This window comes from Micromys minutus (assembly GCF_963924665.1).
Source record: "Micromys minutus genome assembly, chromosome: 2".
NCBI classification, from domain to species: domain Eukaryota; kingdom Metazoa; phylum Chordata; class Mammalia; order Rodentia; family Muridae; genus Micromys; species Micromys minutus.
Genome location: NC_137971.1, coordinates 91,549,257 through 91,573,141, shown reverse-complemented (window position 1 = coordinate 91,573,141; position 23,885 = coordinate 91,549,257). Strand labels below are relative to the sequence as shown.

General features: G+C 35.9%; 1 protein-coding gene across 1 annotated transcript; it reads right to left on the bottom strand.

Moving 5' to 3' along the window:
* Positions 1-7,956: 7,956 nt before the first annotated feature.
* On the bottom strand, positions 7,957-8,919 carry LOC308418019 (olfactory receptor 52Z1P-like; the record flags this gene model as incomplete). The annotated part of the gene is made up of 1 exon (XM_080913357.1): positions 7,957-8,919. The coding sequence occupies one exon, from the start codon at positions 8,917-8,919 to the stop codon at positions 7,957-7,959; it is 963 nt and encodes a 320-aa protein (XP_080769483.1).
* Positions 8,920-23,885: the final 14,966 nt, after the last annotated feature.

Genomic DNA, 23,885 nt, shown 5'->3' with positions numbered 1-23,885 from the left:
TCAAACTAGGTGATGTCATAGGAAAGTGTAGACATTTTTGATTATCAGATTTATTAATATGTTGTAATGAAATAATAGTAACTTTCAATATAGAAATATTTTGGTGACTTGAAAAATTTTATCTTTAATTCATTGTGTTGTTTAATTTAAAATTTTGGTATATTTAAATAAATTCAATTATTATTTTTATTTATTAAATAAATGTCTTTATTATACTTCATTAGAAATATTTATATGTTTCTAACTTAACATATCCCTCAACGTTCTGATGTAGATAATATTCAAATACTGATATGTTTGTAGTGTGATATCTTGTTTTGATGTAGGTGGTATTGTTTTCTGTATAATTGGATTTTTAAGTGTTGAAGGCATCAAAAATGTCAGATCTTAGGAAATATTTTTATCAATTTTGCATATATTATCTGTTTTATTATCAGGCAAATATGATTTTTCTTACTTTCCTTCGAACTTATTTAGCAAAATTTTTAATTTGATGGGTGACCAATATAAAATATACAGTAAAAAGAACGGAGATGCGGCTCCAGATTAGAAGGCACTTGCTGCACTTGCGGTCGACCTTTGTTTTTTAGCACTGACATAATGCTGCACATCTTTTAACTCCAGTTCCATGCTATGCAAGGTTATACCATAGCTTCTATGAGCACTGTCCATATAGGAAGCACATTTTCAGAGATGAAAAATAACATTCACATACAAACTATAAAATTCATATTAATTAAATAAAATAAATGGTAAATTAAAATAAAACCCATGAAAGACCGTATTTTATAACTTTTATTCAGATATTATTAACATCCATGTACTCAGTTTAATTCCTAATTGATATTATGTTTATTGAAGCATAAACAACAACTATGGTTCATCCTTGTTTGATGAAAGTCATGCTGTGGTGAACTTTGAAAGACTTTTAGGACTGTAGTAACTACTAGAATGAAAATATAGCATATGCTACCACTGTTGTAGCCTCTTTGCAGGTGATTTTGGCTCTTTAACTGTAATAACCTTAAGCCCCTGACCGGCTATCTCCTTACTATCCTTTGGGTTTGAAATTGTGAAGTACCATATAATTCTAAACTAGTGGACTAGCTAACTTTACTTGCAAGAAACTTTGTGTTCAACGATACTAAAGAGATTTTTTTAAAATATTGTGTGTATTGTTTTATATTTTAAAAGAGCGTTTTCTCTTAATTTTCCAATGAACTATTAAAGAAAATAAGATTCTCTTGTGTAGTTATTGTTATTTCTCTTATCATTTAATTTTTTAATAAAGAAATGTTAAACATCTGAATAATATAATTGCCAAATCCCACCCCTCCCACAGTCTGTAGAATACAACATTTAGTGTGTACTTATATCCTTCTAATGCTTTTGAGACAGGATTCAACACTGTAGCTCCAAGAAAACAGGAACTTAAAACTTTTGCTTCGGTTCCACACAATGATCTGCCCTGAGTATTAGGTGAGATTGATATAAATAGGTTTTCTTTGGACTCTTTCCTACTGTTTCTTTTTCCACATTCTAATGTGTTAGCTTTTATTTTATTTTACTTCATTTCATTATTTTGCATTAGAAGCCTATTTTGTTTGTAATGAGAGAAAAAGAAGGTGTGGATCAAAATGGGAGGGGAGATGCATAGTAACTGGGAGGAAGAGAGGAAGGGGAAACATCTAGGGATCCACCCTATATGCAGCCACTAAACCCAGGCATTATTGTTGATGCCAAGTAGTGCTTGCTGGCAAGAACCTGATATGGGTGCTTCCTTAGAGGTTCTCCCAGAGCCACACTGATAGAGGATGTTTGCAGATAACTACCAGACTGAACACAAGGACCCCAATGAAGGAGCTAGAGAAAGGACTGAAGGAGAACAAAGAGTCTGAAACCTCATGGAAAGAACATAATAATCAACTAACCACCACAGCTCCCAGGGACTAAAACACCAACCAATGAGTTTGCATGGAGAGACCCATGACCCCATGTGCATATGCAGCATAGAATAGCATTTTCTGGCATCAATCAAAGGAGAGGCCTTTGGTCCAGTGAAGGCTGGTTTTCCCAGTGTATGGAAACTCCAAGGTGCTGAGGTGGAAGAGGGTAGTTGTGAGAGGGAGCACCTTTATGGAGGCAATGGGAGGAGAGAGGGGAGGAGATTGGGGGAAGCGGACAGCATCTGAAATGTAAATATAGAGAATTTCTAATAAAAATATATTATGTAGAACAAACTATGTTTAATAAAAGAAAAACAACAATTAAAATCAGAAAATGATATATTTCTTTATCTGTATGGAATTAGATCATTTTATATATTAGAAAAAGCACATAGTAGTGCAAAAAGTTGGAATGAAAATCCAGGATCATCCGTTCTCTGAGTACCAATACCAGTACCAATTCTGGCCTATAATGGGATTAGTTATGCCCAATAAACTCATTGTAAGTTCAAAATAAAGCTTGTTTGAAAATGTTTTTAGTCTATCTAACCTACTTAACCTGAGAACTAGCTCTCCTGTGTGCTCAGAATTTTTCATTAGTGTACTGTTGAACAAAATCACCTTGCATGAAGCCTATCTTATAACAAAATGGCCAATGCCTTAATTGGATACTTATAAGGACACCACCAGGAGGAATAAAATGGCAGCCATCAGATTAGAAATTGATCTTTACCAAATCTTATATTCAATAGAGGGCTAATATGTAATATATAGCAAGAACTCAATAAATTAGACTCCAGAGATCCAAATATCTCTATAAAGAAACGGGGTACAGAGCTAAACAAAGAATTCTCAACTGAGGAATATTGAATGGCCACAAAGCACCTAAAGAAATATTCAACATCAAAAGTAGAACTTTCAAAACCAAGAGTAAAATATTGATTACTAGAGTTTGGGTGAACAGAGAAATTGGGAAGATACATGTCAAAAGATATAACTTTTCATTTTGCAGGTCCAATAAGTTCAAGGTGACAAAGTAAAAAATATCATGTTGTGGTTTTATTTGTTGTTATTGTGATTTCAAAGTGCTAAGAAACCATATTTTTGAGGTGTTTGTATAAGTAATATACATATGTTCAAAGTGTCAATATTTTCAATCTATACCATACACATAGATCAAAATAAATTGTATGCTTTTAAATGTGTTAGAATATATTTTAAAAAGAATCTCAAAATTTGGTTTTAAAAGATGAAGTGAATTATATTCCCTTTTTCTGCTTTTGTAGAAAGTAGACACCTGACTCTTAGATCTTCACTTTCTGCTTTAGAGATCATGAAAGTGAGAATTTAACAAATTTTCTTGCCTTGCCATGTCTTGTCTTCTTGAAAAGAATTATTTTACATTTACAGAATCTTCAACTATGTGACATGTGCCCCCTCAAATAAAATTATATCAAGTGAGAAACACTCTGATGGTTGGAGTAACAATGGTCTCCATAGATTCCTGATTATAAATGTTTATTAGTCATCAAGAAGTGGCACTATTTGAGGAGCATTAGAATGATTAGGAATGATGGTTTTGTTGGAGAAAGTGTGGCCTTATGGGAGAAACTTTTTTGGGGGAGTGGGTAGGCTTTGAAATTTCAAAAGCCCATACCAGGCTCAGTCTTCGCATGGTTCTGTGGGCCAGGATGTAACATTTATTTACTGCTCCTATGTCACATGTGTGGTCGTGCTCTCACCATGCTTCCCAGGATGGTGATCCTGAAGTGGCCCTCTGAAACTGTGAGTGAGTGGGGCTCTCATATTGTTTATACAATTGTCTGAATTGACTAAACAGGTAAAGGAGGAATCATAGATTTCCTACATCACATCCATTAGAAAAACCATCTTAACCTAACTTTACTCACAAGCTACTACTCCAAATTCTTTCTAAGGGTGGTGGTCATTGCTAAGAATCGATATCTCTAAATTGTTTCCGAGGATGATCAATAAATCATTCATCTTTTCCAGCAGTAGCGCTTGAAGAATATCAAGCACTACTACTGTAACTGACAATGAAAATGTCCTGTGAGGGTCTTGAAGCAGACTTAGAGTTTACATACAACTCATGCATTATGAAAGATGTGAGAGTCAAGGCAACACGCAGAGTGATATTCCCTAGCAACATGAAGTCCTCAGGTCTTGAAGTCATCTGAGTCCTACCTCTCTGTGGCACATCCATTGTAGTTGGGCTAACCCATGGGCTGAATTCTAGGAGTTTTAAAGCTGTTTGCTGCTCCTCTTGCAAGATTCCCAGCATGTTTCCACAAAAAGAGAGACATTGATTCTAAACATAGACTACTCCAACACTCACCTGTCCAACAGAATAAAATCTATTAAAGTTTCTAAATTTCTTATTTTTTAAAAAAACTGTTGAGTGTATAAATGGGTAGTAAACATACTATCTGTTTAAGTAGTTATTGGAGTAAATATTCACTTGTTCTAAATTGTCTTTCTCTATAAAAAAAACATGACTCAACATTGCTGCCTCATGTTCTTGGCAGTTTAACAATGGCATCCTCATAACCACCAATGTTTGTAATTAGTGTGGATTACTTATATAGCACATTCATAACAAGCCATCTGATAACCACTGTTTTGAATTTAAACTTCAAAAATGTTTTAATTAAAGGCCAAAGAAATGGCTAAGCTAAAGAAGATGACTGCTGTCAGATGAGTTGGTTTCCATCTCTGGAACCTATGGTAGACAATGATAATGCATGCTCACAAGTAACCTCATAATCTCCATAAATGTGCATGTGTGTGTACATATCCACACATGCATTAAAATAAAGGAAATAATTTTAATGTTTTAATTTGTATTACACTTTATACATTTTAAAAGAATTGACATTGTAATGGAATGAAAAATTGCTTCATTTATCTTAAGCACACATTTTATTGTTACTTAGATCTAGACAGTTTCCGAATTTTAGTTTACTATAAGTTGCTGCTATTATATAACATTTTTATATTCTCAGGTGAAACTCATCTCTCATGCTTTCTGTCAAATGATCCTGTTTTCACCAACAAATACATTTACCTGAAATCAAATGTAAATTTACTATTGTTATTAATTATTTCACCTAAGACCTCAATTACACTATAATCTTCAGAAGTGTTAATCCATATTATGTATCGGGGCCACCTTATTCCCTGGGGTTTTGAAAATCTATTGCAATTGCCACCATCAACATAAAGGATAATAATAACAATGAAATTATACATCAACCATTCGAATAAGAAGAAATGAATAACTTCCTTGACAGATTTAATTTTAATTATTAGAGCTGAATAATAAAATATAAAATCTGAGCAGATGAGAAAAAGGAATATTGAGTCAGTATCATAAAGTCTCCATCAAACAGACAGATAGTTCAGAACTGGGTATGGTAGTTCACTTGGAGCTGAAGATTGCCATGACTTTCTGGAAAACATGGGTGATAGAATGGGATGTTGTCTCAACAAACATATAAAACAACACAAAATAGGAGGAGAAAGAAAGTCAAGACTAGATGGCTGGACTTCAATGCTGAGTTATATCAAACACTTTAATACCAATTCTTCTCAAGCTCTTAACAGAATAAAAGCAGAAAATATATGTAACAAATTGATTTTTGAGGCCAAAGGAGACTAAGACACTGCAAGGAAGCAGTTTTACCACAACTGTGGTTATAGATGTAGCCATGTCCTAACAAAATACTAACAACCAAAATGAAAAGGTGCATTAAGAAAACAATGCTCCTTGATAAAGCAGTATTTATACATCAGATGTACAGCTGAGTCAATACTCACATGTGGAGTCATTAACACACTTTGCTAACAAATCAGCCATAGACTCACTCACTCCCATTAAAATCTGTGAAAGTTTAGCTTATGAACTTAGTTGCCCTTTAATAATGATATATTTCTTAACATACTCAGAAAATAGGGAAAGGTTCCCACCAAAATAAAAGCCAAATTAGATAAGTCTGTGAACAGAATAGGATATAGATAGGAGAGGGCCTGCCCCACCCTACCTGAAGAGCTTTTAGCAGGTGATAGCCTTTGGAGGAAGAAGAATTCAGTTTCATCAGTAGTATAACTCATAGTACATTTCTTTCTGGTTAGAGCTATTTGTCTTCTTTCTACTTATGAAGCAAATGATACATACAATATTATTAACACCTTTTAAAAGCAGTGGGTATATGTGAGTCTGGTGTAGGCATATGAGAATGCTTGAGCATACATACATATGGACAAACAACTGCACACACATGTATAAATAGAACAGTAACAAAATCTGACCAGGTTACAAAGTTACAAAGCTCACTTCTAACTTGTAAAGTTACTGAATTATCTTTTTGTATACATTAGAATACTTTTTTACATTTTTCTTGAATTCCTTAGGTTTTTAACAGAAAAGGGAATAAATTTTGCAAGTTGAATTTTTGTACAATGTGTTCATGCCCATGTATTTTGCCTGATTAAATCATTTTTCAGTGGAAGTTTCTTTGTTAATATTCCAGTGAAACTTCTTTTGGATTTTACTTGTAACTACCTGGCATGGGACTTTCCAGTGATTTACTCTTACAGAGGCTCTCTTGACACCAGAATGCCCCCTAGTATCTTTGAAATAGAGTCCCAACACATATATGGAAAATTAGAGCTTTTAGAAAATTTGGGGGATATTGAGTGCTAGCTTTATCTTAAAAAATACATGTAACTTATTACTGACAACTAATTTAATATATATATTGTATAAGCTTATACTTTAGAGGTGGCTGTAAATAATTGCATATATATAGTTACAATTGCAGATATATATATATATATATATATATATATATATACAATTGCAGGCAGTAACAATAGTTACAAAGGGCACACAGATTGTCTTGAAATCTAGTCTCAAAAGAAAATAAATAGAACTCATGAAATATCAGGGAATCTTAAACTAAATTATTTTAGAGTTGCTGATTTAGTATGAGAATTACATTAACAAAACTAACCATAATATAAAGGCTTCTTTGTATTACTTCATACAGCTGTTGATGGGCAGAGAAGTGTTTCACACTTCAGCAGAAAGTGAGATTCTTTGAAATATGATCAAAGTACAATGTACCAATTCTAAAAAAATGAATAAAATCATTTTACAATATTCAATGGCTTTCCACTCTTACTTTCTTTACATAGGAAATTTAATTTTCATAGTTATTTATATATAAATATAAAATAATTTTAAGTCTACACTAATAGGAAGTCATTAAGATATTTTCCTATATTCTCTGTTGTATTAAATAATATAGTGAAAATTTGCATGGATATTATCATTTTGAAAGTGAAGCACTCTAAATAAATTTTATTCCTATTTCTCAATGAGCTGATATTAAAAGGATGTTTATTTGGGTATATGCTATGTTTTGGGGGGGTGCAGCAGAACTTTATTGATGGTATTCAACGGAGTAGGGAGGGCTCCCTAGTCCCCTATTATTATGGGGGTCTGGGATGGAAATTGTGAAGGAGATGCTCAGTGTTGGGGGCCAAGTTGGGATGAAACTCCTCAGCAACTGAGGACCTCTCTTTTTCTCTCAGTGTCCTTGCTGTCGGGTGGGTGGTCCAGGGTTTCTTACTCCTTAGAGGCCACGTAGGCCATGAGGTCCACCACTCTGTTGCTGTAGCTGTATTCATTGTCATACCAGGAAATGAGCTTCACAAAGTTGTCCTTGAGAGCAATACCAGCTCCAACATCAAAAGTGGAAGAGTGGGAGTTGCTGTTGAAGTCACAGGAGACAACCTGGTCCTCAGTGTAGCCCAGGATGCCCTTTAGTGGGCCCTCAGCTGCTGCTTCACCACCTTCTTGATGTCATCATACTTGGAAGGCGTCATGTCAGATCTACAATAGATACATTGGGGACAGTAACACGAAAGGCCATGCCAGTGAATTTTCCATTCAGGAAATATGCTATCTTTAACATCAGCTGTCATGTTAACATGTACTCACTGAGGAGAAAAGGAAAACCACTCGATCTTGGATATGCTTTGTCTTTACCCCATAAATGATAGGGTTAAGCATTGGGGGCACCACCACATAGAGGTTGGCCACTAGGATGTGGATGTGGCGAGGAATGGTTTTTCCTCCAAAGCGATGGGCAAAAAATGAAAAGAATGCAGGTGTGTAGAACAAAAGAATAACACAGATGTGAGAGCCACATGTGTTCAGGGCCTTATATCTGGCAGCCCAGGAAGGGATTTGAAAAACAGTGCGAAGGATCATGGTGTAAGAAATAATAATGAGTAATATATCCAGCCCTGTAGACAGGAGGGCCATAGTTAGCCCATATATAATGTTGACAGTGATATTGTCACATGCCAACCTGGCAATGCCCATGTGCTCACAGTATGAATGGGGAATTATGTGTCTCCCACAATACAGAAGTCGATATACCAGGAAGATGAATGGAACACAGATAAGAAGGCTTCTGACCACAGCTGCTGTGCCAATCTTGCCAATGACTGAAGAAGTAAGGATGTTGGTGTATCTCAGTGGGTAACAGATGGCCACATAGCGGTCAAATGCCATGGCCAGAAGAATAGCAGACTCTGCCACAAAGATGAAATGGATGAAGAACATTTGGGAAACACAACTACCAAAGGAAATTCCCCTGGAGTGGAACCAGAAGATGGCCAGCATCTTGGGAGCTGTAGCTGTGGAAAGCAGGAGGTCTGCTAATGCCAGCATGGAGAGAAACAAATACATGGGCTCATGAAGACTGCGTTCGGTCACGATCAGGAAGATTAAGAGGACATTGCCTATGACTGCCACAATGTACATAGAACAGATGGGGATGGCTATCCAGGTGTGTAGATCTTCCAGTCCTGGGATTCCAATCAGAACATACCACACGTCCTGTGGATTGGTGTGATTATGAAAGAAAGAGGCCACCTTCATTGTATACACCAGCTCTGGCTCTTTAACATGCACTACAGGGTTAAAACTTGAGGAGTACAGCCAAAGCTGGATGAGATCTCTTCATATCCTTCTTCAATATTTGCATCTGTGTGAAAGCATTAAGGAGAATTAACTAGCCTAAACATGCACACCTTTGATTAAGCAATTAATTACTGAATCTTGTAAGAAATAATTATCAAGAACTATTTATAGTGAACTAGGAGAATGGTTTCTTGTTAACCTATAGCATCCACACTATTATCCACGTGGACAGAAAAGAAAGGGCCCATAAACTTTGAGTCTTTATCCATAGAACTCATAGGATCAAAAACTCAGGCAGAGAAAATCTTGGCTCTGATCTTAGTCATCCTCCACCACTATATATCAAAATAAAACTAGACACAGCCTATGCATATCATCAAGTCTCTCACTCATATCGCTGAAGAAAACAGATACGAAATCCAGATTTGTTAATCCTAAAATAAAGTTAGATAAGGTAGATTTCAAGCATTATAGCACAATGTGCCTTTTTCTACGTTTAGTGATTACGAGGTTGATGCTAAGCCTTGTATTAGCCATTAAGATCACAACAATGAAGTAAATGTATCTCTTTTGGCCTACTACCCAACTATCAAAAAATCTGTATGAGATTTAAAAGATCTGAACTCTTTGGAATATCAAATTGTACTGGGCTCTGAAATGGAAAAAGCTACTATGTGGTCAAAAATAATGTTTTTTTTTTTACTAGAGTCAACTTATGTTAGTGTTGGAAATTAGTCAATGTACATTTATATTATCAAGTACAGCACATAAGTAAATGATGATAACTGTAAATCTAATAGATCCCATCACACTGTAATAAATACATAGTTCTTTAGTTCTTTAATAAAAAGAACAAAGGCAGCTTTCTGGTTATAAGTTTTAAGGGAGGGAATAAAAGAATGGAGCCAATACATTGCCAGACTAAGGTACTAAGATAGTGTGTGTGTGTGTGTGTGTGTGTGTGTGTGTGTGTGTGTGTGTGTCTATGTGTAAGTTTGTGTGAGTGTGTGTATGTGTGTGTATGTGTGTGTGTCTATGTGTAAGTGTGTGTGAGTGTGTGTGTGTGTATGTGTGTGTGAGTGTGTGTGTCTGTGTGTGTATGTGTGTGTATGTGTGTGTGTATGTGTGTGTGTATAGCACATAACATAGACATCAGTATGAGATTACAAATTGATAGACAGCTCCAAAGTTCTTCTAGTCCAAAGGACAAAAATCTTTATTTCCAAAATGGCACATGGACTTACAAAATGATTATATCAGTCTACTTAATAGAGAAAAACCTATTTTTTCTGTACACCCAACAGATAATTAGTACTGAGAACATGAAAAGCCCTCAAGAAAGTAAATATGGACAAAGACAGTCATCAATTGAGTATATGGGCTATTGGAATGAATAGACAGTGATCAAGGGAAGAAGGGGCAATATTTGCTCAACGTTCTCAGCCATCAAGAAAGTACAAATGAAAACTGTTTTGAGGTTCCACTGTATCTCAGTCAGATAAATGAAATTATGACTTTCGTGGGCAGTGACTGTCACTGGTGACTATCATGGTAAACAAAGTAATCCAGACTCAGAAATACAAATATTACATGTTTCATGTCATATGTAGAATGCCATTTTAAATTTGAATATGTTTTTTTACATCCATATGTATAAGTAGATCATCAAAATAGAGTTAGTATTATGAGAGAGGAGGAAGTGTATAGAGATAGCAGAGATGGTGTTAGAAAAGGTTGGGGAATATCTATGCCATGAGTATATGTGGAAACTTTTGGTAAGAGAAAAGGAGCTGACCACATGGGGTGTAGGGGAAGCAGGGGCTGGGAAGGAGAGTGAGGATGCTAAGTACAACAATACAGATGTAGCTACATGCAATGATATAGATAGTCAGAACTAAATATAATGATATATCTGGGTGAATCCGTTTCAAGAAAACACATTTGTGTGTGCTTATCTAAAATGTTAACTAACAGAGAAACCGATGCCCTTTATGTAGCTTGATTCCACTACAGTTGTGTCCTGTCCTCCATAACTGAACATCCTAACAGTGCACCAAGCACTGTATTGTCACCACTGTTTACTTGTTTCTATGTGCAAAATCCCTCCCTTATCTGATTGAAATATTAGGCACTGCTTATTTAATCATAGTTAACTATACAAAGCAGGATCTGCCTATATGACTTTAGCAGAGGTTGGCACGAAGCTCTTTACAAAACAATGGACATTTATGTATCTGCTCCCCTCACATAAACCAACTGCTGAATGGGACTTATCTGGGAAGTAGAAAACCCTCTCTGGGGGGGGGGAATGTGATGTAAAGAAGTTAGGGAGGCAAACAGACCCTTCAGATTTCCCTTGCTGGTGGTGAGCTTAAGCCACCACTAATCTTTTCTATTTTCTTTGTCTTTCACTTTGAGATTAAGATTTGTTATTACTTAAAGCATTGGTCTGTGCTCTGTGTAACATGCACTGTGACTATATTGATGGCATAGTCTAGCTGAAGCTGCACACAATTTGACCTGAACACCGTCTGCTTAGATGTACTTGGCTATGTGCAGAGACTGTTACTTACTTGAGTTTTAGTTCTCTTGCTGATGAATTACCTAAAAATGTATCACCATTACAAATCCATTCTCAAGATAGCATTTCAGGATAAAACCTACATAAATCACATAAATCTTTATTGATCGCAGTCACAAGTGACATGGCAGCACTCAAAATTATCAGTATTCGGGTAAAAATAATTGTTAATTTAAAGAAATTTAACTTTCTGGGCTTTAGATTAAATGTGTTTATAACACACTCCCAAAACTAATATACATTATCTTACCTTGGCTAAAACAATCTACAGTCTAAAATCATCCACTGCTTTTATAATAGCCAGTGACAGAGGCATTGGTTTAAATTAGACTACTGGTCCTACCAGTATAAGACCTTCATTACATTCAAAGTTAACATCTCCAAGTCCCAGCTTTTTAATATGCATCAGGACTGGTGCCTGATATTATAATGCTCAGTATTTTGTGGGCATGTTCATGCATTCATTTTTAAACATATAAGGTTTGTCTTTACTAAAATTTTTAAACAACTAAGCCTTATTTTAACCACCAGAAATTTATTGCACCTATATTTAAATCCTGATAGAAAAAAAAAAAAAGGCCATTGTATAAATAGAATACAAATAGGGGAAAGTTGTGACTGGTGACTAAATCACACAAAATAGAACTACAGCCTCATCGCAGATCAACCTGACTAGATGTAAGTGCTGTTCTCTATGGGTCGGAGCTGTAAACAGCATGACTTAAGTTTCTCCTGTCATCTTCTGCAAGCTTCCTTTGAGCACAGCTGTGTACTTACTTGTTTCTGTTTGAAATATGAAGCTATTTAACAGGAGAAAGAGCAAAAGCAAGGAGATTCCCAGAGCCAACAGAGCAAATCTGGAGCATTTATTTATACCTCTTTTTAGATATCTCTTGAGCCATAAACTTTTATCCCAAGAGCATTGACTTGTATCCTACCACAGAAGAAATGCTCAGCACTGGCTCTTCTCTTGAGAACTTTCCTCCATCTCTACAGTCTGAGAAACATTTCTTCTGATTAGCATTCCCAGGCACTAAAATTAACACATGCTCCAGTTTTCTTTGCATGTCGGAGATTAATACTAGCACAATCACATATTGTTCCCTGGGGGCACCTACTGTAATAGGGCTCTAAATACCATGGACTGCAGAATTGCTGAAGGAGTTTTTGAAGCCACTATAATGATTTATTTTTCTTCACATGTTCTTTCAAATCTTAAGGCTCTTTTGCTTTCATTCTGTTCCCTAGATAACATGATAGAATTATCCATAATCAGAGGGGTCCAAAAATACAAAAAGATCGCATAGAAATCTCCTTTGGTTTTTAAGTGAGACTTTTTATTATTTTAATTTATTATTGTTTAATTAGTTATTAATTAATTAAAATATTAATTTTTTGTTTTTGTAAAGTATGTGTTTGTATGTGAATATAGGTTTCATGAAGGCTAGAGACACCAGGCTCCCTGAACCTGGAGTTAAAGGTCATTATGAGCTTCTATTATATGGCTAATGTGATGTTGGGTACTGAACCCTAGACATCTCTCTAGCCCAATAGCCTAGCTTTTTTTTAAAGCCCAAGACCACCTGCTTAAAGATGGGCCTTCGGTGGGTAGGGTTTTCCTTCACCAGTGAACCATAAAGGCAACCTTCCAGAGCTATGCCCTCAGACCAATCTTGCCTAGTGGTTCCTCAGGCTATATGAAGTTCAAGAAAAGAGAAAGAAAGAAAGAAAGAAAGGAAGGAAGGAAGGAAGGAAGGAAGGAAGGAAGGAAGGAAGGAAGGAAGAAATGAAGGAAGGAAGAAAGAAAAAAATAAAAAAAATAAAAGACCATTATGCTTAATCTTTATACACCAAGAAAACATTGACTAATTACAGGTTACATCTTGTCTTACATGTACTTTATGCTCATTTTAACTAGTAAGATTTTAATGCACATTATCAAACCTTTAAAAAAAAAAAACAGTGACAAAAATGTATTCATATACATTTATGCAAAGATGCTTAAAATCTGTACATTTATCTTTGTTTTTTAAAATAAAGTTGTTCAATTAAAAAAAAAAAGAAAGTGTCTTTTAGGATGACTCTAGGCTGCTTCAGGTTTTCAACTAAAGCTGACTAGGATACACTGTATTACTACTACCCTTTTAAGGTAATTTCTTTAATGATCTTGTTGCATACCAGTAGGGGGCAGAAGGGCTCTACTGATTTCCTTCCACCCCCCCACCTCCTTCTTCAAAGATGCATGAAGCAAGTCTGCTTCTAAATGTGGTCAGGTTATCTAGGGGTTTGGCATAGCTGAAAACATAGATAAGAACCTCCTACAAAGTTTTTCCAAAGAACTTGTGATTAGAGGTTCCAAATATCCTGATACCAGGCAGCACAGTTCAGCACACACCTAGAAACCTTGCTATCAGTGCACATGAGTTGTATGCCTACCTTTTTTAATGCATGCTCTCTTCAGTTAATCATAGTTTTCCCATTATTTTATTCACTTCATATTCTATAAGATATGTAGAAAAAATGGTAATCCTAACTAAAATGAAAAGTTTATTTTATTTGATATCGGTTCTATTTTAATAGACCTTAAATATATTATTTTATATTTTATGTTATATAGCAGCATGATAAAGTATACATGAATAATACATCTATTTAACTGTAGCCTTCTGAGGTTTCTGGGTAACTGCCATAAAATTTTAGATTATTTAATTGATAGAAAACAAGAATGGTCTCTCTCAAGTGAGTTTTAATTTGTTCTTTAAATAATCACCCATTATTTATGAAACCACAAAAATAAAATAAAATCAGTCATAAAGATGGCAAATTTATATAATATAAACAAGTTAATCTGAGAGAAATTTAAGTTCAACACTTGATACAGTTTTGTTCCCCAAAATAAACTCCTCCTTAGTTTAAAATATTTTACATAAAATTTTGCCTAAAAGGACTGCCCTTGGGTCATGAAATTATGTGTATTACATTTAATTTCTGTTGTGACCACTTTTTTGATTCCCTGAGCTGTCAACATTTCTGATCTCCAGCCTTCATTCTCCATAGCTGGTGTTTGTTTAGCTTTCTCCTCTTCATTCTCTCTAGTACTTGAGGACACTGAATCTACAAGTTCTGTCAGGATGAAATAGCAGTAAGCAGTGTTTTCATATCAACACCTCACCACATTGAGGGCTGTCTTTGCTGATAAGGAAGACTTGTGGTTTGGTGTGAAGTTGCTACTTTAAATTAAAAAAAAAAATCTTGCCTACATTCTTGGGCTTTGAAGTCTATATACTTATGAAGGAGGTAAAGAGAGAGAATCTTGCTTTCAGAGTTATATTCTTGGTGCAGTAAAAATTACTATAAGGGTCCATCTGTTTCATGTTATTGTTTTCCTCCTAGTCTGTGCTTCTCATTTTCCCAACAATGCATGACATAAGGGAGCTGTGTCTATTTCTGTGTGGTGAATAAAAGTTCAGTTTCCAAAACTGGCATGGGGAGTTTCTGATTAAATCAGCCCAAGCAGTAACAATAACCAATTAACAGAAAACCAAAGATAACAAATTTTGCAATAAGTGGAATCTTGAGGTACAACTCTCAGATGGCTTGAACTACCACTTATCAGTCTGTATCTGTTGGTGGTCTTCTGAACCCTGCCTGGCAATATAGGCTGAGAACTCAGCTGCTGTGTGGAGGTTGTTTTCTTCATCTCCTTGGGGGCTTAGAAAGTCTACTTGTGTCATTTAGTGAAAGGTTGTGAAAATCTTCTGTTCCATATGAAACAAGAATCCATTGCCTCCAGAAAAACTGAGTATGGTTTTCACGAAAGGTCCACACTTTATCGCTACAGTTTGAGGGTCTTAGCAGAAATGTCTTTTTTTCTATTAATTCACTTATTTATTCATTTTATATCCCAATTACTGTCCCCTGCCAGTCCTCCCCTTACACACCCCTTTCCCCACTCCCCCTCCCCTTCTTTTTTGAGAGGGTGACATCCCCACACCCTGGCAGATCAAGTCTTTGCATTTTTTTAACCCAGTGTTCAGCTGGCCCCTGTCCTCACTGAACTGATGTTAGATAGATGGCTGGCTCACTGTGAGCAAAGGAACTAATACTCTACATGTGAAAGAACATGCAGAGCCCAAATGCTGGTTTGTATTTAGAGTCAATTCTTAACTGGGGACTTTCCACTGGAGGTGCTTAGTTGTAAAGACATTATACTTTATACTTTACCAGGTCAGTTTTTGTACAGTTGAATAGATTGTGATAGTCTGTAGTAATGTGAGTGACCTCCAGTAAGACTCACAAAAATACTAAAATGTCTCACCATACCTATGCATAATCAATGTATGCACTATGAGCAAAGAAAGAAGAATCCTTCATCTACAAAACCACCTTTAGAAGATGCCAGTGTTAGCACTGCTAGTTGCTAATCTGTCAGTGTATGATACATACATCTACATAGTCGAATCTTCTTCAACACATGTCTTTAACCTCCTTGAGAGTAACTATTCTAAAAGAATACAGAGATATCTCTTGGTGCTTTTGGAATTGCATTTTCTTATCATTGAGCTTCTTTGCATAAATGTGTTACAAATGTGTGTGACTTCTTTTGAAGGATATGTTTTATTCTTTTTGATATTTCATGGTTTTTTTTTCCTAGTGGGTTGCCTGAGTTTCTTCTATATTTTACATAATAATCCACTGTTGGATATTAGTTCAGAAATACTTCCTCATCTTACATTAACTATCATTTTGTTGATTATCTCTTTGCTATACAGAAACTTTATTATTCCCATTTCACTTGTTCATTTTTGTCCTTCTTGTTCATGCTTTTGGTGGTAGATCTTTTAAAAATATGTTGGTTATAGCTGTTGTTTATTTGAGCAAACCCCTCATTGTTTCCTAGGCTGCAGACATGGTTGTGTCTTGGGTTACTGGGTGCTGTCATCACAGGCACACACTACAAACCTGGCTCACAGCCAATCTTAATAAACTTTGTTCTTCATTGCATTCTAGATATTTTGCACATTTTATATCTTGAGGCATTGCTTTAAGTTTAAGGCCATAATTCAATTTAATTTCATTTTGATGGCTTTATACTGTAATCTTATAATTGGTCTCTAATTATTCATCATGCATCATATTTATTACTCTAACAGCAATACCTTGTAGTCTAGAATAAGGAACACTTGAAACTCATATTTTTGTCTCCAGCATTTATCATGAACTAAACACTTACAGAGCAGGGAAACTGCAAACATGAAGTGTTGCCAGGAAAAATACAAACAATTAGAGAACTAGGAGGGGGAAAATAGAAAACAGAAAACAGTTCAGAGAGAGACCAATCTCCATCTCCTTCGTGGAGATGGAAGACAGACACTAGGGAAAAGGGAATTTTGCTTGCTGTGAACCCATGAAAGCTTCCTAAGTCAGGAAAGACTACCAAAGAACAAAACATTTCTTCTCATCTTCTCCCTAATCCTGTATTCAACACCTAGTAACACTTCCTGATTTCCAGTGCCAGCTGCATGTGAAGATTCATTATCATTGTTAATGGGAGAGGCTGGGGACAAGGGCTCAAGGGCTCCTGTGTTTCCTCTTCAAGCATATCTCTGTAGCACAGTGAGGTTTTCTAAGATAAAAAAGGGATAACATGGAAAATGTTCATAGAAAAGCATGCAAGGAAGAAACCCTTTAAGAGTGATAGACACTTGAGACAGGAAAGTTAGACTGAAGTCTTTGAGGCACTGGAAACAAGTGGGAAGACAAGGGACATTTGTGAGAAAAATTAGAACAATACAAAAACTATAAAACATAGCAGAAATCTATGCTGTAAATTAAACCCTTACTTGACTTCTTTGCTGAGTGGTAAGAAATGGGTGTTAGGGAAGGTTGCCTACAGAGTACCATTAACTATCTCACCATTTACACAAAGACCCAGATGTCTATTAGCACAAAGTCAAACTGAATAACTTGTTTATGAACACTCACTTCTTCTTTGGTATTTTATTCTTGAATAGTTCGAATTGAAATAGAACGACAAGACATTCACCCATCCTCCATTCAGCAAGTCCCGACTGCTTTATATTATAAATGCTTCACACTAATCTTTCCAAGGTACACAAGTAATTAAAACACACCATTGCAAGGAAAGCAAATATCACATGTTACATAAAAGAGAGATGCCCAAAGGCCTTCATCATTTTCCCCACAATTGACAGTTGTTCTCTAGGGGACACATAAACTTTGTGCATAATAGAGAAGAGCAGGAAGGGGCATAGAGGTATTCCTGAACCAGGGCATTAGCCACTCCTGTCACCAGCTTCTGATAGGCAGACTGTATACAGGGGTAAAATCCTTGCCAGGGTAATGGCCCAGCACAATCACAATCATATTGCGCACGAACTGTGGGAAGATGGAAGATGCATCAAGCTGAAATAGAATAACACTAGACATTGCAGGCCCATTTCAAATAGAATTTATATTTATAATCTTAAAAAACAGACATGACTACTGGGTTCTACTGGTCAATTTTGATAAAAATTATTCTATGGCAGAGAAAATTTACATACAAAATAAATTTTTTCCTACTATACAAAACTACAAGTCAATTATCATTCAATTATTCATTAGAGCTGTGGAAAGAATTAGAGAATCGTTTTTTTTTTTTTTTAATCCTCAGAGTAAGTTACCAGAAAATGTTGTAATAAAAACAGAAAGTATATAACAGATGAATTTTAAGCCTGCAACTGAAATTAAAAGTCTATCAAAGAAAGAAGAAAGGACATCATAGAAGAACAGAGTGAGAGAGAACAGTGATTGTGTTTAGAGGATAAAATAACTAGATTCCTGTTTATAGTGGCCTTATTTGTGATAGTCAGAAGCTGGAAACAACCCACATGTCCGAGGACAAAAGAATGGATACAGTAAATGTGGTTCATTTACACAATGGAATACTACTGAGCCATTAAGAAAGAGGACTCTGGAGTCTTGCAGGTAAATAAATAGAAGCTTCTTTTGGGTATGTACTATTCCTGAGATTCTATCTTCCATCTCTGTATTCTGTTGGTGATGCTTGCATCTATGACACTGAGGTCTTTCCTAGGTTTTCCAACTTCAGGGTTCTCCTTTTGTGATTTCTTTATTGTTTCTATTTCTATTTTCAATTGTTTTACCTGCTTGTTTGTACTTTCCTGATGCTTTAAAGTGATTGTGTGTGTGTGTGTGTGTGTGTGTGTGTGTGTGTGAGTGTGTGTGAGTGTGTGTGCGTGTGTGCCTGTGTGTGTATGTGTGTGTATGTGTGTGTGTGTGTTTCCTCATTAAAGGCTTCAACATGTTTGTGTGTGTTCTCCTGGCTTTCCTGTACTTCTTTTAGTGTGTTATTTATGCAATTCTCAAGAATCTTTATCATCAACCTGAAGTATGATTTTAAGTCTAAATCTTGTTTTTATGGTGAGTTGGGATATCCACTATTTGCCTTGTTGAAAGAACTGGGTTCTGATGTTGCCAAGTTGCCTTGGTTTCCATTTCTTAGATTTGTCCTCTTGCGTCTTGCCAACTTGTTATTGGTGATGCTAGGTTATCTTGTTGTGTCCTACTGGAGATCGTCTCTCCTGAGGGTCTGTGGGCCTCTTGTCTCCAAAGGGACTTTGCCATCAGAACTGTTGGCCTGACTGCCAAGAACTGAGCACCTAGGGAAGATTTAGGAACACTCTCCCTACAGAACTCAGAGACTTCCATCTACACCCAGAGCTAGTGCACATTGCCATCAGAACTCACAGACTGCCCATAGAATGCTAAACACTGATCAGGACGTGTGGCCTTCCCACAGGTTGGTGGGAACTCTGAGGAGTGACAGGAGGGTTCATCAAAACAGAAATGGAAGGACATTTTTACATACCAAAGAAAAAAATCTATCAAGGTGGACTCTTAATCCTGAACATCTATGCTCCAAATACAAGGGCACCCACATTCATAAAAGAAACTCTACTAAACCATAAATTACACCACATGCAATAATAGTGGGAGATGTGAAAAATAGTGAGAGACCCCTCTCTGATCAATGGAGAGATTATGAAAGCAGAAACTGAGCAGAGACACAGTGAAACTAGCATAAGTTATGAAGCAAATGGATTTAACAGATATTTATAGAATATTTCATCCTAAATCAAAAGAATATACTTTCTTCACAGCATCTCACGGCATCTTCTCCAAAATCAGCCATATAGTCAGTCAAAAATCAGGCCTCAACAGACACAAGAACATCAAAATAATCCCATGCATCCTATCAGATCAACATGAACTAAGGCTGGCCTTCAAAAACAACAACAACAACAACAACAAAAAGCCCAAATATACATGGGAGTTTAACGATGCTCTAATCAATGATAGATAGCTTGGTCAACGAAGTAATAAAAAAAGAAATCAAAAACTTTAGAATTTAATCAAAATGAACACATTACCCAACTTATGCAATACAATGAAAGCAATGCTATGAGGCAAACTCATAGCTCTGAGCACTGCCAAAAAAGTAACTGGAAAGAACATTCACTAACACCTTAACTGCACAACCTAAAAGCTCTAGAACAAAAAGAAGCAGATACACCCAAAATATTAATAGACAGGAAATAATCAAACTCACAACTGAAATCAAGTAAATAGAAACAAAAAGAACTATACAAAGAATCAACAAAAGCAAGAGTTGGTTCTTTGAGAAAATAAAAAAGATGGAAAACCCCTTAGCCATATTAATTAAAGGACAGAGGGAGAGTATCCAAATGAACAAAATCAGAAATGAAAGCAGAAAAGTAACAACAGAAACTGAGAAAATTAAAGAAATTATCAGATCCTACTACAAAAGCCTTTATTCAATAAAACTTGAAAATCTAGAAGAAATTAACAATTTTCTAGTCAGATACCAGGTACCAAAGTAAGTTCACGATTAGATAAACCATCAAACCAGCCCAAAACCCCTAAAGGAAGCAGTCATCAAAAGTCTTCCAACCAGAAGAAGCTCAGGACCTGATGGATTTAGTGCAGAATTTTATGAGACCTTCACAGAAGACCTAATATCAATACTCTCCAAACTATTCCATAAAATAGAAACAGAGGTAATACAAGCAAACTTATTTTTCAATGCCACAATTATGCTCATTCCTAAACCACACAATAGAAGAGAACTTTAGACCAATTTTCCTCATAAACAATAATACAAGAACATTTAACAAAATTTTTGCAAACTGAATCCAAGAACACATCAAAATAATCATTCAACATGATCAAGAAGGTTTCATCCCAGGAATGCAAGGATGGTTCAATATATGGAAGTCCATCAATATCATCTACTATATAAACAAACTCAAAGGGAAAAAAAAAAACATGATCATCTCTGTAGAAGCTAAAAAAGCATTTGACAAGATTCAACAACCCTTCATGTTGAAAGTCTTGGAAAGATCAGGAATGCAAGGTTCATCCTTGAAGATAGTAAAAGCCATATAGAGCAAACCAGTAGCCAACAACAAACTAAATGGTGAGAAGCTTGGAGCAACCTAATTAAACAAGGAACTAGACAAGGCTGCCCATTCTCCTTACCTGTCCAATATAGTATTGGAAGTACTAGACAGAGCAATCAGACAACAAAAAGAGGTCAAAGGGATACAAATTAGAAAGGAAGAAGTCAAAATATCACTTTTTGCAGATGATATAATAGTACACTTAAGTGACCACAAAAATTCCACCAGAGAACTTTTACAGATGATAAACACCTTCACCAAAGTGGCTGGATATAAAATTATCTCAAATAAATCAGTTGCCTTCTTCTACTCGAAGAACAAACAGGCTGAGAAAGAAATTAGAGAATCAACACCCTTCACAATAGTCATAAAGAATATAAATCACCTTGACATGGCCTTAACCAAGCAAGTGAGGATCTATATGACAAGAACATCAAGTCTCTGAAGAAGGAAATTAAAGAGTACCACAGAAGATAGAAAGATCATCCATTCTCATGGATTAGAAGGATCAACATAGTAAAAATGTCCATCTTGCCTAAAGCAATCTACAGATTCAATGCAATCACCATCAAAATACCAACTCAATTCTTCATAGAGTTACAAAGAACAGTTTGCAAATTCATTTGGAATAATAAAAAACCCAGAAGAACATAAAACATTTTCAACAATAAAAAACTTTCACAGGAATCACCATCCCTGACCTCAAGCTGTATTACAGATCCATCATGATTAAAGAAAAAAAAAAGTATGGTATTGTTACAGAAACAGGCAGGTAGATGACTGGAATAGAATCAAAGACCCAGAAATGAACCTACACCTATGGCCATTTTATCTCAGATAAAGAAGGTATAAACGTTCAATGGAATAAGAACAGCCTCTTCAACAAATGGTTCAACTAGCAGTCAGCATGCAGAAGAAGTCAAATTGATCCTTTCTTATTTCCTTGTACACAGCTCAAGTCCAAGTGAATCAAAGACCTCCACATCCAACCAGGTACACTGAAACTAATAGAACAGAAAGTCGGGAAGAGCTTAGAACACATAGGCACACTTATGCTCTAAGATCAAGAATTGACAGATAGGACCTCATGAAATTGCGAAGCTCTGTAGGGCCAAGAACACTGTCAACAGGACAAAACGGCAACCAAGAGATTGGGAAAAGACCTTTACTAATCCTCCATCTGATAGAGGGCTAGTATCCAGTATATGCAATAAACTCAAGAATTTAAGCTCTTGAATAATCCTAATAAAAATGGAGTACAGAGATAAATAAAGACTTTTCAACTGAGTAACTTATAATGGCTGAGAAGCATCTAAAGAAATGTCCAACATCCTTATTCATTAGGGAAATGCATGTAAAAACAACCCTGAGATTTTACCTCATACGAGTCAGAATAGCTAAGATCAAAAACTCAGGTTACAACAGATGGTGCCGGGGATGTAGAGAAATATGAACACTCCTCCATTGCTGCTGGGACTGTAAACTGGTAAAAAAAAAAAAACCCTCTGGAAATTAGTCTGGTGGTTTTTCACAAATTAGACATAGTACTACTTGAGGACTCAGCCACACCTATCTTGGGCATGCACCCAAATGAAGCTCCAACATCTAACAAGGACACATGCACAACCCTGCTAACAGCAGTAATTTATAATAGCTAGAAGCTGGAAAGAACCCAGATGTCTTTCAACAGAGAAACAGACACAGAAATTGGGGTACAAATCCATAATTGAGTACTACTCTGATATCAAAAACAATGACTTCATAAAATTCCTAGACAAATGGATGGAACTTGAAGAAATTATCCTGAGTGAAGTAACCCAGTCACAAAAGAACACTCACAGTGTTTACTTGGTTATGAGTAAATACTAGTGCATAAAGACTGGAATAACCAAGGAAACATCAACAGAAATTATAAAACTCAATGTGAAGTAAGACCAGAAAGTGAATGCCTCAGTCTTTTCTAGAAGGAAGAACAAAATGTTCATAGGAGGAAATAACGGCTCAAGTAGAGGGGTAGAGATTGGAGAATAAATCATCTAGAGACTACCTTACCTGGGGATACACCCCATATGTGTCCAGTAAACCTAAGCACAATTGCTGATGCCAAGGAGTGCTTACTGGCAAGAACCTGATATGAATGCCTGCTGAGAGGCTTGGCCAGAGCCATAGTGATACAGTTGAGGATGCTTGCAGCTAACCATCAGACTTTACAGGGGTACCTCCAATGAAAGAGCTACAGAAAGTACTGAAGAATCTGAAAGAGTTTGTAATCCCATGGGAAGAGAAAAATTATCAACTATCCAAACCCACCACAGCTCCCAGGGACTAAAACACCAACCAATAATTTTGTATGGAAAGACCCATGACCTAGATACATATACAGCAGAAGATAGCATTTTCTGACATCAATGAAAGGAGTGACTTTTGGTCCAGCGAATGCTCTTTTTTCAGTGTAGGTGTACACCAAGGTTTTGAGGTGGGAGAGGATAGATGGTAAAGGGAGCACCTTTATAGAGGCAATGGGAGAGTAAGGGAGATGGGATTGCGAGAAAAGGATAACATCTGAAGTATGAATGCAGAGAATTTCCATTTAAAAGATTTTTTGGGGAAAAAAAGTAAACTGCTCCTTAAGTTTTCTTCTATACTAATAAAATAAGAATCCTGTTGACTTTCATTAGAGAAGATCCTTCTTCAGCACAGAAACCAATAAATTGAGAAATATAAACCTGGTAAATGTGCAGAGAATAAGACTGTGGTAGCTTTTTTTTTTTTCTTACAACTTTATTTTAAAATGAGGGGTACATGTAGAGGTTTTTAAAAGCATTTTGGCATAAAAC